We start from the raw sequence: 18,513 nt of genomic DNA, 5'->3' as shown, positions 1-18,513 counted from the left end.
TCAGTAGGTGGGAGGTAAGTAAGGAGAGTCCAGTGGCTGTCCTTACCCGCATCTTATCCATGATGGCATTGGTACCCAGGATGTTGTACTTCTTGGAAGGGTTGGAGGCTGCGTGTTTGATGGCCCATGTGGTCTTGCCAGCAGCAGGCAGGCCCACCATCATCAGAATCTACAAGATCAAGACAGAGAAGGTGTTGCGGCGTGGTGGTGTGGCACCACTCACCTTGTTGGTGACTGTTTTGAGTGTGACTCTGGACCTCTGAGCTGTGGCTGCCTCTGCAAAGTGGAAGCAATAATAGCATCTACCTCACAGTACTGGTTTTGGGATTCGAAAAGATCGGGCTTGTGAGACTCTGAGCACAGTGCCTGGGACAGGGTGAGCATTAAGTCAAGTGCTGGCCAGGCACGGTGGCTCACGCCTATAATCCCAGGACTTTGGGGAAAAACAAAAACAAAAACAAAAAACCAAGTGCTGTCATCATTAACATTTATAGGATTTTGTTTTTTTGAGACAGGGTCTCACTCTACTGCCCAGGCTGGCGTGTAATGGCCCAATCACAGCTCACTGCAGCCTTGAACTCCCAGGCTCAAGCAATCCTTCTACATCAGCCTCCAGAGTAGCTAGAACTACAGGCACAAACCATCACACCCAGCTAATCTTTTTCTCTCTTTTTTTTTGGTAGAAATGAGGGTCTCCCTATATTGCCCAGACTGGTCTCAAACTCCTATACTCAAGGGATCCTCCTCCCTCCTTGGCCTCCCAAAGTGCTGGAATTATAGGCGTTTGCCACCAAACCCAGCCCATTTACAGGATTACGTGACCCCTCCCCGCCAACAGCCCAGGGCTGCGTACTGGGACTGGCCCCATGGAGTGGGTAGAAGTGGTACAACTTTCTTGAAGTATGAAATAGGAACAGAGCTGCACACACTAGGACATGAATTGCATCTAATCAGTACATTTAGAATTTGGTAAACGCAGATGCATCTTAAATGCCCGACTAGAGGGGAACGGTGAGTAGTTTGTAAGGCCATTAAGAAAGACGTTCATTTCCTTGAAGGATCTTTAAAGAAGAAAAAAAGAATGATGTTCAAAGAGGGGTTTTCATGTGATGGGATAAAGCTCACAAAATAATGTGAAGTGAAAAGGGCAGGGCATCATAATGCTTATACCATGAAATCTCAATGATAAATGTTTGTGAGCATAAAACAGGCACTTAGCACATTAAAAAGAACGGATGGCCTCCAAAACTCTGCAAGTAAACTTCTTTGTAGATGATGGCATTATGAAAATTTAAATTTTTTTACTTCTTCATTTTCTAGAACAAGCATAAATAACTTACACATACAAGAAAAATATTGTTTTAAGAAAAAAGACACTAGTATAGCTCTTGGAATCAAATCATCCCAAAGGCCATTTATCTCTTATGATAGCTCTGGGTGAGAGGTGGAACTTACTCAACCTCCTTCAAGAACACTCGGTGGGCCAGGCTCAGTGGCTAAAAAAGTTAGCCGGGCATGGTGGCATGTACCTGTGGTCCCAGCTACTCGAGAAGCTGAGGTGGGAGGATCACTTGAGCCTGGGAGGTCAAGGCTGCAGTAAGCCGTGATCGCACCACTGCACTCCAGCCTGGGTGACAGAGCAAGACCCTGTCTCTAAAGAAAAAAAAAGAACACTTGGTGGCACAGTGCACTCCCCAAGAAGCGCCTAGTGTCCTTTTCTGCTGTAAGAAAACCTTCCTTTTCCCATATTCTGGCCTCGCTTAAGAAGAAGAGGGAATCTTTCTGAGATTTAGGTAGCCTCTCTGACTTCAACTTAGATCACACCAACAACCCTCACCTCACACTCAGAGCAGTTTTTCAGCTCTGAGTCCAACCCTAAGGAGCTGGACAAAGCGGCCTCTTGCCCCAAGGCTACTCACGCAGTAAGTCTGTGTGTGTGTGTCTCCTCTGTCTTGGAGCAAGGTGGCCACCAATACATTCTGGCCCCACTCACCTCACATTCTGCTTTGCTCTTTGGTCCAACGGTGCCCCGGATCCGCTCACTAAGGGGAAGATGCTGGATGAAGGTAAACCCCGGGAGGACAGAACAGTAGGGCTCTGCCCTCTGTCCAAAGTTGAACTCCACTGCGCAATTCTTCACCAGGACATGAGGATAGAGGGCCTGACCCCCCAAGGCTTCTTTCTGGATTCGGAAGGCAATGCCCATCCACTTTCCATTCTTGGTAAAGGACAGTTCCACGTCATTTCCACATTCAAAGTCCTAGCAGAAAAAGCCAAAGGAATATGATTGCCAACTCTTGCCGTAGGCACTGGGAGTCACACGTGGGAGACAGTAGATGCAGGGAGTAGAATATGGAGAGCTTTCCAGATTGAAGTGTATCCTTCCCCAACATACAGGTAAGCTGGGCAGCATCAGTGAACATCTCAGAGAATGTCCAGCCCAAAGTCCTCCTTGCCTAAGACCCCAAAGTTGGTGGATATGAAGCGAGTAAACAAGAGTTTTTTTGAGACAGGGTCTCACCCTGTCCCCCAGGCTGAGTGCAGTGGCATAGCTAGCTAGGGCTCACTGCAACCTCAAACTTCCAGGTTCAAGCAATCCTCCCACCTCAGCCTCCTGAGTAGCTGGGACTACAGGCATGTTCCACAACACCTGGCTAATTTTTAAGCTTTTTGTAGAGACGGGGTCTTGTTATGTTGCCCAAGCTGGTCTTGAAATCCTGGACTCAAGTGATCTTCCCACCTTGGCCTACCAAACTGTTGGAATTATAGGCTTGAGCCACTGTACCCATCCTAAAGCAGGTAATTTTATGAAGCTCTGGCCGGGCATGGTGGCCCAAGCCTGTAATCGCAGCACTTTGGGAGGCCGAAACAGGTGAATCACGAGGTCAGGAGATTGAGACTATCCTGACTAACACGGTGAAACCCCGTCTCTACTAAAAAATACAAAAAACTAGCCGGGTGAGGTGGCGGGCGCCTGTAGTCCCAGATACTCGGGAGGCTGATGCAGGAGAATGGCGTAAACCCCAGGAGGTGGAGCTTGCAGTGAGCTGAGATCCAACCACTGCACTCCAGCCTGGGCGACACAGCGAGACTCCATCTCAAAAAAAAAAGAAGCTTTAAGTATTTGAGTCTTGTGCCTAGACTGAGATGAAGACGAAGGAAAACGTGATCCAGTCCTGTCCTGAAAACTGATGAAGAGCCAGGTGCAGTGGCTCACGCCTATAATCCCATCACTTTGGGAGGCCAAGGCAGGAGGATCACTTGAAGCCAGGAGTTCAAGTACAGCCTGGGTAACAGAGAGACCCCATCTCTACAAAAACAAACAAAAGAAACCCAAAAAGGGCAGTCTATGAGTATAACAGTGGAAGAAAAGCCATAGCAGGGCCTTTTTGAACTGAGTTCAGCTTGTTCAACATGTTCCCTGAGTTCATACTCTTTCTGATACGTATGTCTGCGTAATCTGGGACCGACAGAGCTTAGGGACCAGTGGGGAATGAGACAAGGACACTCTATCATAATTCAGTAAGATGACCTACCTAGAAGCAAGTTTCTGAGGAGATTTCTTAGTTGCTTGTATATAAGCCTAGCAGTGACAGAACATAACGTCAGGTTGGCTGAGGCATAAAAGATGAGGGGGAAGTAATTCAGGAACCGCTGAAGAGCCATGCAGGGACCACATTCATTTATTCTGTAACAACTACTTATTGAATTGCTAAAGTTAGTAATTAAGATTCCCCTCTTTTTGTTGAGACAGAGTTTCGCTCTTATTGCCCAGGCTGGAGTGCAATGGCACAATCTCAGCTCACCACAACCTCCACCTCCCAGGTTCAAGTGATTCTCCTGCCTCAGCCTCCCAAGTAGCTGGGATTACAGGCATGTGCCACCATGTCCAGCTAATTTTGTATTTTTAGTAGAGATGGGGTTTCTCCATGTTGATCAGTCTGGTCTCGAACTCCTGACCTCAGGTGATCCACCTGCCTCAGTCTCCCAAAGTGCTGGGATTACAGGTGTGAGTCACTGCGCCCAGCCCATTTTAGAAGGTGGATGGCTTCAGTTCTACCATTTACTAACTTGTGGCCTTTGTTACTTCATCTTGTTTCTTTATCAAAAAAGGGGGGAGGTAATAATATTTTATACAGCCTATGTTTATTCTGCTAAATGGGCTAATACATTTAATACACAGTGAGCACACAAGGAATGTTAGCTATCACTGCAAGATGCCAGGCACTGTGCTAGAAATTAGGGGCTGGGACTGAAGTGCTGGGAGGGGACATGGCCTACCTTGGCACGTGAGGGATTCTAAGTTACCACAGGAATTTGAACTTGATGCTGGTGGCAGAGCAGAGTCCCTGACTTATTTTGAATAGTGGAGCAGCCTGCTCAAAACTGTGTTTTGGAAACATCGCTTTGGCTGCAGGATATGAGAGGCTCTTTTTTTTTCTTAGTGTTTTTGTCCTCTTTAAAATTTATATTTTTAAAACTTTTGGTAAATATTTTTCTAAATGCCCATCTCAGAGAAGAAAAGACTCAAAATGTGAGATTAGATAGCAGACAGAAGCAAAATACAAGGTTCAGTCTCTGATATAAAAGTACAATTTCTTTCTCTATTCAGGTGACCACCTTGGGAATTGCCCTTCAAGAATCGACAGAAGCACCCTCCCTTGACCAGCTCCCCCATTAACCTCCTCAGTGCTCACAGGGCGCAGCTCTGTGTCAGACACCCTCATGCTTGTTCATCTCTAAGCATGCGCCCACGTCAAGACCATGGAGAGCGGCTGGGTATAGTGGCTCACGCCTGTAATCCCATCACTTTGGGAGGCCGAGGCGGGCGGATCATGAGGTCAAGAGATCAAGACCATCTTGGCCAACATGGTGAAACTCCACCTCCACTAAACATACAAAAATTAGCCAGTCATGGTGGCGAGTGCCTGTAATCCCAGCTACTCAGGAGGCTGAGGCAGGAGAATCGCTTGAACCAGGGAGTTGGAGGTTGCAGTGAGCCAAGATCGCGCCACAGCACTCCAGCCTGGCAACAGCTAGACTCCTTCTCAAAAAAAAAAAAAAAAAAAAAAGACCATGGAGAGCAGATATGACTGTGTAAAGGTGTTAGCCTTCCTTATGGCCACCAGCTTCACTATATGAACTTACCATAATGCACAAAACCAGCGCCCTCAACCAACTAATCTACCACCAACAGAGCCATCTGACCAAGAGGCAAGCGGAGTTGTGTTGTTCCTGCTAAAACACTTCTGTGTCAGTCTCAGGCCTAAAGACTCAAACTCCTGAAGTCTGGCATAATTCAGAGCCTGCAATTTTTACAGTCTGGCGTCTCACACCTCTTTCTGTTATCCCGAGGCTCTAAGTATCATACTCTTTATGGTTTGCTGAAATGGGTTATTCTGTTCTTCACTTGGAAGGCTGTTTTGCCTTTTTGTTTTGCAAATTGAGAACTTGAGATTTGACACCAATGTCCTCCCGTCTTGTTCCAGGAGACCAATGATTTTTACACTGCCACCAACTCCTCACTCTGAGCCTTTTTAAAGTTGTGGTAGCTTCTGAACAAAGAAAACTATACAAGGAATCTTAAGACTGGATGAAGAGATGTTCTGGTTGAAGCAAGAGTCAAGGCCTAGGTTCCATACTGCCACATACCCAAAGAACCTCATACTCTGATAGAAAAGACTTTGGCAAACACTGTCACACAGTGACAAGTTAAATTACTGCAACGTGTTTGGAGTGTAGTCTTGGTGGTAGCTATCAAAATTTAAAAATATACCTTTGACTCAGAATCTAACTTTCAAGAAGAAATACATTCCCCAAGAATGCAAAATTGTATGTGCCAAATGCTCATGCCAGCACAGCAAAATGTGCTCCAATGGGGAAGTAGGAGTGGCTAAATTGCACAGGAGATCCATATGTGGGGCTACAAAAAGATCTCCAAGTTACTCCAGTAAATGGAAAAAAGATGAGCAGCATTATCTGTTCCAGGAAACAACTTTCAGAGCCACTAACAGGAAGACGGGCTAAATTAAAGCAGGGTACCCAGACCCCTGCATCAGAATACTAGACAGCCATTAAACAGTCACTAAATACAAAGCTGCAAAAGTAATGACATGTCCACTAAAGGAAGGGACTAGGTTAAATCAATTATGGTAGTTACACAATGACTACAGACAATATAAAAGTACAAAGAAGCTCTCTTGGTAGTGCCATAAAAAGATCCCCACCAAGGCTGGGCACAGTGGCTCATGCTTATAATCCCAGCACTTTGGCAGGCCAAGGAGGGCAGATCACCTGAGGTCGGGAGTTTGAGACCAGTCTGACCAAAATGGTGAAACTAAAATACAAAATTAGCCGGGTGGGATGGCACATCCCCATAATCCCAGCTATGTGGGAGGCTGAGGCAGAATCACTTGAATCTGGGAGGCAGAGGTTGCTGTGAGCTGAGATCGTGCCATTGCACTCCAACCTGGGCAACAAGAGCAAAACTCCATCTCAAAAAAAATTAATTAAATAAAAAGATCCCCAAGACATATAAGTTTAAAAAAGAAAAAAGAGAGAGATGAAAAAAAAGAGTGGGGAGGGTGTATGTGAAAAATGGGTGGGTGGGGTGCGGGGGTGGGTGTCTAAAGAAGACTTTACACTGTATCCCCTTTTACATTCCTTGATTTTTTTTTTTTGGAAACCCTATTCTTGAAAAAATCAATTCACAATGATTAACTATTAAGAAACAATTTTGACTAAGCTAGATCTATATATTGTCTATGTGGACAGGGAAAGATGGCCAAGATTTACTGTTACATGGGAAAAAAATCCAAGGTTTAAAACCGAACAATCTGTAGAGTATAAACACAGTTTTCATTTTTAAAATGTTTTATTAAAAACATATTGAGGGCCAGGCGCAGTGGCTGACACCTATAATCCCAGCACTTTGGGAGGCTAAGGCAGGTGGATCACCTGAGGTCAGGAGTTCGAGACCAGCCTGGCCAACACAGTGAAACCCTGTCTCTACTAAAAATGCAGAAATTAGCCAGGTGTGGTGGTGCGCACCTGTAGTCCCCGCTACTCGGGTGGCTGAGGCAGAAGAATCGTTTGAACCTGGGAGGTAGAGGTTGTGGTGAGCTGAGATTGCGCCACTGCACTCCAGACTGGGTGACAGAGCGAAACTCTGTCTCAAAAACAAAACAAAAAAAAGATATTGAGATCCTGCAACGCAAAGAAAGGCTGAGAAACTGTTTCAGGCTAAATGACACTAAAGACACATGGCAAGAGAATGCAATGTGATCCCCAATCAGATCAGATCCTGAACTAGAAAATCAGCTGGACGAAAGAATATTGTTGGGACAAGTGACAAAATTTGAATGTATAGTAGATAATAGCATTATATCAAGTTTTAAATGTAATAACTTTACTGTCATTAATATCTTTACTCTTAAGAATCAGCTGGGTGTGGTGGCTCACGCCTGTAATCCTAGCACTTTGGGAGGCCGAGGCGGGCGGATCACAAAGTCAGGAGTTTGAGACCAGCCTGACCAATGTGGTGAAACCCCGTGTCTACTAAATATACAAAAATTAGCTAGGTATGGTGGTGTGCACCTGTGATCCCAGCTACTTGGGAGACTGAGGTAAAATAATCACTTGAACCTGGGAGGCAGAAGCTGCAGTGAACCGAGATCACGCCACTGCACTCCAGCTTAGGCGACAGAGCAAGACTCCGTCTCAAAAAAAGAATACACACCAACCAGGAATGGTGGCTCATGCCTGTAATCCCAGCACTTTGGGAGGCCGAGGCGGGCAGATCATCTGAGCTCAGGAGTTGGAGACCAGCCTGGCCAACATGGTGAAACCCCGTCTCTACTAAAAAATACAAAAATTAGCCAGGCGTGGTGACAGGCGCCTTAATCCCAGCTACTTGGGAGGCAGAGGCAGGAGAATCGTTTGAACCCAGGAGGCGGAGGTTGCAGTGAGCCGAGATAAAGCCATTGCACTCAAACCTGGGAGACAAGAGCAAGACTTCTCTCAAAAAAAAAAAAAAAAAAAAAAAAAAAGAGCAGACACCAAGCCTGGCACAGTGCCGTGCACCTGCAGTCCCAGCTACTAAGTTGGGATGGATGGCTTGAGCCCAGTTCTGGGCTATAGTGCACTATGTCGATCGGCTAAGTTTGGCATTGATATGGTGACCTCCTGAGAGTCAGGGACCATCAGGTTGCCTAAGGAGGGGTGAACTAGCCAAGGCAGGAAACAAAGCAAGTCAAAATTCTCATGCTGATTAGAAGAGGGATCACTGCCTGTGAAAATGCTGCAAGACCCTGTCTCATTTATTAAAAAAAAAAGGAGGAAGGAATACAAGGAATACAGACCGAAGTAATGAAGACACGATATATGCAACCTCCTCTCAAATGGGTCAGATGAAAACACAGCTGACTCTGAACAACACTGGCTTCAAGCTGGGCAGGTCCACTTACATGCACACTTTTTTCATTCAATAAATATACTGAAAATATTTTTTGGACACTCGCAACAATTTGAAAAAACTCTGATTCCTATGACTAGAAATACCGAAAAAAAAAAATAAGGAAAAGTTAGGTATGTCACGAGTGCATAAAAATTGTAGACACTAGGGTCTGGCACGGTGGGTCAAGCCTGTAATCCCAGCACTTTGGGAGGCCGAGACGGGCGGATCACGAGGTCAGGAAATCGAGACCATCCTGGCGAACATGGTGAAACCCCGTCTCTACTAAAAAATACAAAAAAAAACTAGCCAGGCGAGGTGGCGGGCGCCTGTAGTCCCAGCTACTCGGGAGGCTGAGGCAGGAGAATGGCGTAAAACCCGGGAGGCGGAGCTTGCAGCGAGCTGAGATCCGGCCACTGCACTCCAGCCTGGGTGACAGAGCGAGACTCCGTCTAAAAAAAAAAAAAAAAAAAAAAATTGTAGACACTAGTCTACGTGTTAATTGACTGTTTATGTTATCAGTAGGCTATTAGTTTGCTTTCCCCCCCCCCACCTCAGTCTCCTGAGTAGCTGGAACCACAGGCATGTGCCACCAGGCCCAGCTAATTTTTATTTCCATTTTTGGTAAAGACAGGGTTTCCTTGCGTTGCCCAGGCTGGTCTTGAACTCCTGGGCCCAAGTGAACCGCCCAGCTTAGCCTCCCAAAGTACTGGGATTACAGGTGTGAGCCACTGCACTCAGCCAGTAGTTAAGTTTTGGGGAGTCAAAAACTATACGTGGATTTTTGATTACATGGGGGTTGGTGCCCCAACCCCTGCAAAGTTCAAGGGTTAGCCCATTGTTTAGGGACAAGTAAACCACTTTGACCCCTTCTGTACTAAACTCATGGGGTTCTTGGTGGCATTCTCCAACATCAAAAGAACTTTAAAAGGGAACCACATATTGGAAAGGTATTTCCTAACTTCAGAAACAAAGCATCAATGGAACCAATCTAGAAAAAGTATTTTCATTGTCCACACCTTCTTGTAGTACAACCAAAAGACTGGCAACTGGTGTTGAGGATTCAGGGCTTGAGAGTTACCAGCTTTACAAGTAACAACAGTCCTGATCGTAAATCTGACAGAATTTGCTGGGCGTGGTGTCTCCGGCCTACAATCCCAGAACTTTGGAAGGTCAAGGAGAGCAGACTGCTTGAGCTCAGGAATTTGGTGAAACCCCATCTCTACAAAAAATACAAATATTAGCTGGGTGTGGTGGTGCACATGTGTAATCCCAGCTACTTGGGTTGCTGAGGTAGAATAGCATGAACTGGGGAGGCAGAGGTTGCAGTGAGCTGAGATCATACCACTGCACTCCGCATTAAAAATCTGTTCAGGCAGATGTCCTTTCTCTTCAATTATATCTTAATGATGCCTGGGAACTTGTTTCTTGCCTCTTGATTGGCAGAAGCTGCCTTTCCTGTTAACAATTTTTAAGCCACACCTCTTTCTAAAGTTATTAAACCATCCTTTGCTGGCATTAAATTCAGCAGCTTTAGATCTTTCACCTTTCTTTTGCTTTATGTTGTCATATAATGACTTCACTTTTCTTGAATTATAGCCTATAGGTATGCCTTTCTTTTTTTTCTTTTTTGAGAAAGAGTATCGCTCTGTTGCCTAGGAGGGAGGGAAGTGGCGCGACCTCGGCTCACTGCAAGCTCCGCCTCCTGGGTTCACGCCATTCTCCTGCCTCAGCCTCCTTAATAGCTGGGACTACAGGCGACTGCCACCACGCCCGGCTAATTTTTTGTATTTTTAGTAGAGATGGGATTGCACTGTGTTAGCCAAGATGGTCTAGATCTCCTGACCTCGTGATCCGCCTGCCTCAGCCTCCCAAAGTGTTGGGATTACAGGTGTAAGCCACTGCACCTGGCAGGTATGCCTTTCTTATAGCCACCCTGTACCTACACAAAACTGCAGTATTTATTTATTTATTTATTTATTTTTGAGGCAGGGTCTCATTCTGTCATCCAGGTTGGAGTGCAGTGGGACAATCATACCCCACTGCAGCCTCAACCTCCTGGGCTCAAGCGATCCTCAGCCTCCTGAGTATCTGGGACTACAGGTGTGCACCACCACACCCAATTAATTTTTATGTTTATAAAATACTAAAAGTTTGTTTTCGCCATGATGCCCAAGCTGGTCTTCAACTCCTGGGCTCAAGCGATCTGCCCACCTTGGCCTCCCAAAGTGCTGGGACTACAAGTGTGAGTCACAGTGTCCGCCCTGCATTCTCAATATATGATAAAAAGTGCAAGGTTTTAGCGCCTGCTAGCATAGCAGTAGTGATGGCTTCGGGAATGTTTTCTTTTTTTTTTTTTTACAGTGGTCCTTATGCTGGATTAATCTTGAAATGGCAGGCAACTACAGCTGTAGACCTCAACCTACAGTGCATTATCAAGCAATTCAAGTTTTTCTTGTAATGTCATAACTTTTTTCTGTTTCTGAGAAACACTTGCAGCATCACTAGTGGCACTTTGTTTGGATCCCATGGTGTTACTCAAGGCTTACAATATTGCAGTAAACATAATTAAAAAATACACAAGAATTGCGAGAGATCACTTTTTACTGTGATACACAATTTACTGAAAAGAACTGCTCACATGAAGATGTACAACACACAGTGCCAGCTTGGCCAACATGGTAAAACCCCATTTCTACTAAAAATACAAAAATTAGGCCAGGTGCAGTGGCTCATACTTGGTAATCCCAGCACTTTGGGAGGCCGAGGCGGGTGGATCGCCTAAGGTCAGAAGTTCAAGACCAGCCTAGCCTACATGGTGAAACCTCATCTCTACTAAAAATGCAGGCATCTGTAATCCTAGCTACTCAGGAGGCTGAGGCAGGAGAATCTCCTAAACCCGGGAGGCAGAGGTTGCAGTGAGCCGAGATTGCACCACTGTGCTATACAGCCTAGGCAACAAAGTAAGACTCCGTCTCAAAACAAAACAAAAAATCCCAGCTACTCGGGTGGCTGAGGCACAAGAATCACTTGAACCCTGGAGTTGGAGGTTGCAGTGAGTTGAGATCGTGCCACGAGACTCCAGGCTGGGTGACAGAGAAAGAATCTGTCTCAAAAAACACAAAACAAAAAACAAAGGAAAAGCAATTATGATTTAATACTGTGCTATTATGTTTGTTTACATTTCTCTCAACTGTGAATGGTACCATGTAGTCTGTGTTTGTGTGCACAAGTTTTGATAAGTTTTAACTTTTTGTAATAGATTTGTGGATATTTTATGCTAGTAAATGATGAAATAGACTAGTATCTACTTATATTTTATGCATTCATGACATGCTTAACTTTTTCTTAATCTTACTGATATTTCTAGGCTATATGATTTGTCTGTTTTTTCAAATTGTTGCAGATCTCCAAAGAAGTTTCCAATATATTTATTGAAAAAAATCTGCACATAAGTGAACCAGAGAAATTCAAACACATGTTGTTGAAGAGTTAACTCTATGTGTATGTACACCATAAACATGAAAATGGTAAAGCAAATGTGGCAAATGTTAGAATCTGGATAAGGCCCTATAAGAATTCTTTATTCTCAAGCTTTTCTCTGAGTTTGAATTTATCTCAAAGTTAAAAAAAGAAGAAGGGCCCCAGAGTTGTGGCTCACACCTGTAATCCCAGAACTTTGGGAGGCTAAGGCGGGCAGATCATCTGAGGTCGGGAGTTCAAGACCAGCCTGACCAATATGGAGAAACCCCGTCTCTACCAAAACTACAAAATTAGTCGGGCATGGTGGTGCAAGCCTGTAATCCCAGCTACTTAGGAGGGTGAGGCAGGAGAATAGCTTGAACCCAGGAGGCGGAGATACTAGTGAGCCGAGATCGCACCATTGCTCTACAGCCTGGGCAACAAGAGCAAAACTTCATCTCAAAAAAAAAAAAAAAAAAAAAAAAAGAGTATGTGTGTACAAATATGAAGGAAGGCAAAAGAACAAGCCTCAGAGGATGAATCCGTCTGGGTAGTCACTTCCTCTGGGGCCTCATAGCACATTTTACAAACATCTCTTATAACTCCTAATGTTAACAGTATTAAGTCATATTTACTGAGCACTTACTGTGTGTCAGGCATTATTATAAGTGCTTTTAAAGGATTAACTTAATGACTCCATACGAAATTCTGAGGTAGGGGCAAAGATTCTCATTTAGAGGGAACTGAAAAACAAGGAGTGTAAATTGCCCAGGGCTTGAGTGGAAGAACAGAACTGGGTCCAGGGAATCCAGCCCAGAGCTGACAGCCATATTGCAAAGCATGGTGACTGCTGTTCACTGCTCTCAAAGACTGAAGTATGGCAGCAGCAGCTGTTCTGTTTTGCATCATCTCTACTCTTCCAGAAGGCAGTCCATTGTAGGAAACCTGGCTCAACCAATGTGAGATGAAGAAAGGGAGAAGTTTTGGGATAAGATGATGCCAACATGGGGCAAGAGCCAATACCACTGCCTTCAAGAGCAGACAGGCTATTTCCTAGCAATGAAAGATAAGAAATTCCTAGGTTTGTTTAGAAAATGTCACTCTGGTACCTAGGAATGGAGGAAGGCTATGCACACCTGAAGTCTGCAAACCTCTTCAGAGTGTCATCCGAAAACTTTGCACACGAGACCAGAGGAGATGGAATGACAGAATTTCCCACAAAATGACAGTAAACATTCCAGTCTGTCAAGCAGAGACAAAGAAGTATGGCGAGAGTGGCTGGATATGGGGCAGACAATGGATAGAGGTATCCTGAAAAAGAAGTCTGTAGCCCAACATCTGGTTCTGCCAACTCCCACAGGCTGCTAGCACTCACCGCAAAGCAGCCAATCACATCGTTCTCTGCAAACTTGTCTCCGTAGTTTTCAAACCGGCTATTGGTGGACTTCTTCCCAGTGCCTCCATAGCCATAGGAGAAAGGCTCTTCGCCTGACGGAAGAAATAGGCAAAGGCAGGTTAAACCTGCGATGGTCATAACAGCCTCAATGGCTGCCACATACTTTTATTTTTGAAGAAAAAAATAATTTTCTTTACTGGTTTTATTAATCAGATGCCTTTTTAATATAGGGATGGGGAAGGGTGAAAGGAAGCCCTTAATGATGAACTTTGGAGGGCTTGATGGGTTTCGTTGTCCAGTCTGGGAGTAGCTCAACTGAATTACTCTGCACAGAAGGGAAATTTGAAAAGAAAGGGAGGAAAGGAAGACAGGAGCTGGGATGGAGGAGAATTGTATGCTGAGATGCAACCCTTCCTTGTGACACCCAATATTCAGTCCAGTCTACTCGTGGTAGAAATCAGTGAAGGGGCTGGATTTTGCTCCTCGAGACCATGAGGACTGACCCCTAGGAAAGGTACTGTATTTCCTCAGGTTACAGAATTGGGTGCTGATGTGATATAACTGAGAGATTCCAAGGGCTCTGGCTGACACCTGACCTAGAGATTCCTGGGCAGAACCCAAAGAATATGCTGCTAGAAAAGCAGGGGCCGACAAGCATGAATACCAGGCCTGGTTCTCCTATGAACCAGCTGTGTGACCCTGGATATGGTGCTTGACCCTTCTGGGCTGTTTCCCATCCCTATCAACTGCCACCACCTACATCTCAAAATGGAGACAGAGATAAAATGAGATGACCTATGAGTCTTTTTTTTTTTTGTGGTAATATATCTACCTTTTTGAGGAGGTACCAATTTGTGGGGTACATGTGCAATTTTGTTACATGCACAGATTGCATAGTGGTCAAGCTTTTAGGGTATTCATCACCTAAAAAACGTACATTGTACCCATTAACCAATTCCTCATCCTCCTCCCCCTTGCTACCCCCTAACACTTCTGAGTCTCCATCATCTATTAATCCACTCTCTAAGTTCATGTGAACACATTTTTTAAACAAACACTTATGAGTGCGAATATATCTACTTTTAAAGATTAGTCTTAAGCGGTCAGGCAATTACGGACCAGGATAATGGCTCAAGTGTTAAAACAGCAAAAATTTGCAATGAATTTAAATGAGCTACAGAAGGGGACTGGTTTAATAATGCAATTATAAAATGGAAAATTATGCAGTAGTCAAAAAGTTGTATTTATTTACAAAAATATGCCCATCATATATTAAAACAAGGCTATACAAGGTAGTCCTAGTGTGATCCAGTTTGGATATGTACAAAAAAAAAATGTCCAGAAGACTACAAATGGAATGTTAACATTGGTTAATTTATCTCACAAGTTTAGGAAGGATTTTCATTTTTCCCTTTCTGTATGGCCTGAATTCTTATAAGCAACACATATTATTTTCATAATTGAAACATTTGTATGATCATAAACGGAAGGCAGAAGGTGTCAGAATTGGTCAGAATAATCAGTTACTTAGGACCAGAAGGTCACTGAAGTCTGAGGATGGGGACCCACAAAATTCAAAATCTTTCAATAGGCAGCCCCTACCCCTCTCCCAACTAGCCCTGGTCTCTGTTTTATTTTTTAACTTAATACTGGTCTCTGCTCCCCTTTTTCCTCTAGGTTAGGCTCTGGACAGAAAATACACACAGAACTTAATGGAGCTTGGGAATTTATTTGCAGCTTGGTTTAAGGGCAGGAGACACTGATCCTTTTTACAGAAAGGGAATAGATTCCTAAAGAGAACTTTGGACCCTCCCCTAAAAGATGAAGGATAAGAATTGATTCTTCACAGAAAAGTTGTTTCATGACCATAGTCCTCTGAGTTGAATACAGCATGACAGAGAGAGTGGCATATACCTAATCCTTGTACCTGTTCCACTTCACTCTAGTTCTATTCTAAGTCTGACACTAGAAAGGGAAGCTTAGGAGGCTTGAGAATCCAAGGGTAGGGACAGTCACTCTCTTCTCTGGACTGCATAGCTGACCCCTCCTTACCTAGCTGGGTGCTGCAGGAGTCCAGGGACCAGCCGATACGGACCACATGGGGGTCAGGCTCTGTAGACGGAAGGTGCTTCACAGAGATTTCCTCATTGATCTAAGGAAAGAGGACAAAAGGGCTCAGGGTTGCTTCTCTGGAGGCTGTAGGTTATGAGGCAATATAAGAAGGAAGCACATCAGGCATTAAAAGAAAGTAATGGCTTTTCTTGCTGGAGAAGCATTTAAGCAGCTCTGAAGAGCCTACTGAACAGAAGCCAGGGCCTCCAAAGGGATCAGCAGAGTACAGGGCCACAGAGACAGGCATTTCAAAATACAGTTATCTTTTAGTGTAAGAGACTCTCGTAACATCTGATAGAAAGATAAACTGGTACAGTGTCTTTAGAGGGCAATCTAGAAGTCTGTCAAAACTGTAAATGGCTGGGGATGGTGACTCACACCTGTAATCCCAACACTTTGGGAGGCCAAGGCAGGAGGATGGCTTGAGGCCAAGAGTTAGGAATCAGCCTGGCCAACATAGCAAGACCCCATCTATACAACAACAACAAAACCCTGTAAATGCACATGCTCTATAACTCAGTATCCTACAGAAACGCTAATATGTGTACAAGTATGTCTATGTATATGTGAATATATTTGTGTATGCAACATTCTGTGCAGCATTAGATGTGTGTGTATATGTGTGTGTATATATTTTAACATTAGAAAAATATCAATAAGGCACCGATTATGGTATATCCATGCCACAAAATATGATGCAACAGTTAAGAAGAGTGAAGCAGGCCAGGCATGGTGGCTCACGTCTGTAATCCCAGCATGTTGGGAGGCTGAGGTGGGTGAACACCTGAGGTCAGGAGTTCGAGGCCAGCCTGGCCAACATGGCGAAACCCTGTGTTTACTAAAAATACAAAAAATTAGCCATGCGTGGTGTCGTGCACCTGTAATCCCAGCTACTCAGGAGGTTGAGGCAGGAGAATCATTTGAACCCGGGAGGCAGAGGTTGCAGTGAGCAGAGATTGCGCCACTGTATTCTAGCCTGGGTAACAAGTGAAACTCCATCTAAAAAAATAAATAAATAAATAAATAAGGGAGCAAAGCAGTACGTTGGGCTAATGTACTGCCATTGAAAAAATGTCCAAGATACAGTATCAAGTTAAAAAATAAAAAAAAAAAAAAGCCTTCTGACTTAATTTCGTATTAAGAGACTACTAGACTGCCGAATATCCGTGTCTACCTATGGCCTCACTGGCTTTTCAGATACACATTTCAACATCTTTGAAATCAGGATCCATCTCAAAATAAATGTGATGAGAAAGCACTGTGTAGGCTAGGTGCGGTGGCTCACGCCTGTAATCCCAGCACTTTGGGAGGCCGAGGCGGGCAGATCACCTGAGGTCAGGAGTTCAAGCCCAGCCTGACCAACATGGAGAAACTCCATCTCTACTAAAAATACAAAAATTAGCTGGGCATGGTGGCACATGCCTGTAATCCCAGCTACTGGGGAGGCTGAGGCAGGAGAACTGCTTCAACCTGGGAGGCAGAAGTTGCAGTGAGCCAAGATCATGCCACCGCACTCCAGCCTGGGAAACAAGAGTGAAACTCCATCTCAAAAAAAAAAAAAAAAAAAAAAAGAAAAGAAAACACTGTGTAGTTTATTTAGTTGGCAGTGTTTCTCTATGAGAGGGACATAAAATAATGTGCAACTTACATCAGTGATGTCGTGGTCAATAAAATATAACCCTCTGTGTTTCAGCTTCTACCTCTAAAAACTGGGGCTAACAGTACCTGTTTTCAGACGGTACTATGAGGATTAATGGAGATAATCCATGTAAAGAGCCTGGTGCTGTATCTTGTGCATGCAAAGAGCTCTATAGTATTAGCTATCATCTGTAAGTATGGATACACAAATAGATAAGAAATTGTTAACACAGAAGTTCCCTCCAGGGAGTAGGATGGAGACTGAGAGGACATGAGAATAACCTGGGCTTTTTTTTGTTTTTAGACAGTCTCACTCTGTCGCCCAGGCTGGAGTGCAGCGGCATGATCTCGGCTCACTGCAACTTCCACCTCTTGGGTTCAAGCAATTCTCTGCCTCAGCCTCCCGAATAGCTAGGATTGCAGGTGCCCACCACCACGCCCGGCTAATTTTTTGTATTTTTAGTAGAGACGGGGTTTCACCATCTTGGCCAGGTTGGTATTGAACTCCTGACCTCGTGATTCACCTGCCTCAGCCTCCCAAAGCGCTGGGATTACAGGCGTAAGCCACCGCACCCGGCGAGAATAACCTGTTTTATCCTGTACTCTTCTGTGCTGTCTAAACTTTTGTTAAACATGAGCATGTATTATTTTCATAAACATAACTTGACATGGAACGGTGCAGAGATCACAGCAGATGCTGGCCTAAGCTGGCAGTTCTTTGTCCTGTTTTCCCTCTGGCCTCCCTTTACTAAGTGACACCTGAGTCTATTCTTTCTAGATCACTTTTCTTCCAAACAACGTATTTTCTCAGTTCTACAAACATGTCATCACTACACTGGTTGACTATACAATACCTGGGTCAACTCTCACCAAGGAAATATCTGCTTGATGAAGCAATGTATGGTTGGCCTGCTTTTCTGATATGATATTTAGCAATGATGTAGTTCTCTTGAGTTCATCACAGTTTTGTCTGCTTGGACACAGTATTGCACGATCCAGTCTCTTTTCCAGTTGTAGCTCTGACCAAGGTGGCTGGTGTCAGGATATTACAATGGACGGACCTCTCTGACCTTCCCCTTCTCTTGTTCCTACTCACCTTCATCTCGAAGCACACACGGCCCCTTCTGACCCCATAGCTGGCACGGGCTCCTGACCACAGGTAGGCAAAGCCCTCAATTGTGAGCGGATAGCCACTACTCCGATCTCGGGCCACTTTGAAGTGGAGGTCGCAGTTATCTGTGAAGGAAAAAGCCCAGTTGGTTCATGTTTTTGTTTTGTTGAGACGGAGTTTCGCTCTTTTTGCCCAGGCTGGAGTGCAATGATGTGATCTTGGCTCACCCCAACCTCTGCCTCCCAGGTTCAAGCGATTCTCTTGCCTCAGCCTCCTGAGTAGCTGGGATTACAGGCATGTACCACCACACCTGACTAATTTTGTATTTTTTAGTAAAGACAG

General features: G+C 44.6%; 1 protein-coding gene and 3 long non-coding RNA genes across 29 annotated transcripts in view; 2 read left to right on the top strand and 2 right to left on the bottom strand.

The window, feature by feature from the left end:
• HNRNPUL1 (heterogeneous nuclear ribonucleoprotein U like 1) overlaps positions 1 to 18,513 on the bottom strand; it is a 48,723-nt gene that overhangs the window by 13,872 nt on the left and 16,338 nt on the right. For 23 of the 25 annotated variants that reach the window (XM_077982959.1, XM_015124009.3, XM_077982966.1 and 20 more), the window contains exons 5-9: positions 18,157 to 18,296; positions 15,363 to 15,462; positions 13,290 to 13,402; positions 1,994 to 2,260; positions 47 to 169 (exon numbers count right to left, since the gene is read on the bottom strand). In XM_077982959.1, the coding sequence (XP_077839085.1) occupies positions 47 to 169; positions 1,994 to 2,260; positions 13,290 to 13,402; positions 15,363 to 15,462; positions 18,157 to 18,296 (743 nt within the window). The remainder of the gene's footprint in view (positions 1 to 46; positions 170 to 1,993; positions 2,261 to 13,289; positions 13,403 to 15,362; positions 15,463 to 18,156; positions 18,297 to 18,513) is intronic. The other 2 variants (XM_077982961.1, XM_077982971.1) reach the window with 1 other exon arrangement.
• On the bottom strand, positions 4,482 to 6,970 carry LOC144337533 (uncharacterized). Its single transcript, XR_013410736.1, has 2 exons — positions 5,947 to 6,970; positions 4,482 to 5,019 (listed from the first exon to the last, which is right to left on the bottom strand). It is a non-coding gene; the product is annotated as an uncharacterized LOC144337533 (long non-coding RNA).
• Positions 6,665 to 8,904, top strand: LOC144337537 (uncharacterized). The gene is made up of 2 exons (XR_013410740.1): positions 6,665 to 6,948; positions 7,084 to 8,904. It is a non-coding gene; the product is annotated as an uncharacterized LOC144337537 (long non-coding RNA).
• Positions 13,493 to 18,373, top strand: LOC144337551 (uncharacterized). Of its 2 annotated transcripts, none has more exons than XR_013410757.1 (2): positions 13,493 to 14,807; positions 17,618 to 18,373. It is a non-coding gene; the product is annotated as an uncharacterized LOC144337551 (long non-coding RNA). The 2 variants fall into 2 exon arrangements; XR_013410758.1 differs by having other exon boundaries at positions 13,511 to 16,194.

Source organism: Macaca mulatta, chromosome 19, assembly GCF_049350105.2.
Source record: "Macaca mulatta isolate MMU2019108-1 chromosome 19, T2T-MMU8v2.0, whole genome shotgun sequence".
Taxonomy (NCBI): Eukaryota; Metazoa; Chordata; class Mammalia; order Primates; family Cercopithecidae; genus Macaca; species Macaca mulatta.
The sequence above is the reverse complement of the archived record's forward strand: the minus strand, read 5'-3'. Positions and strand labels throughout refer to the sequence as shown.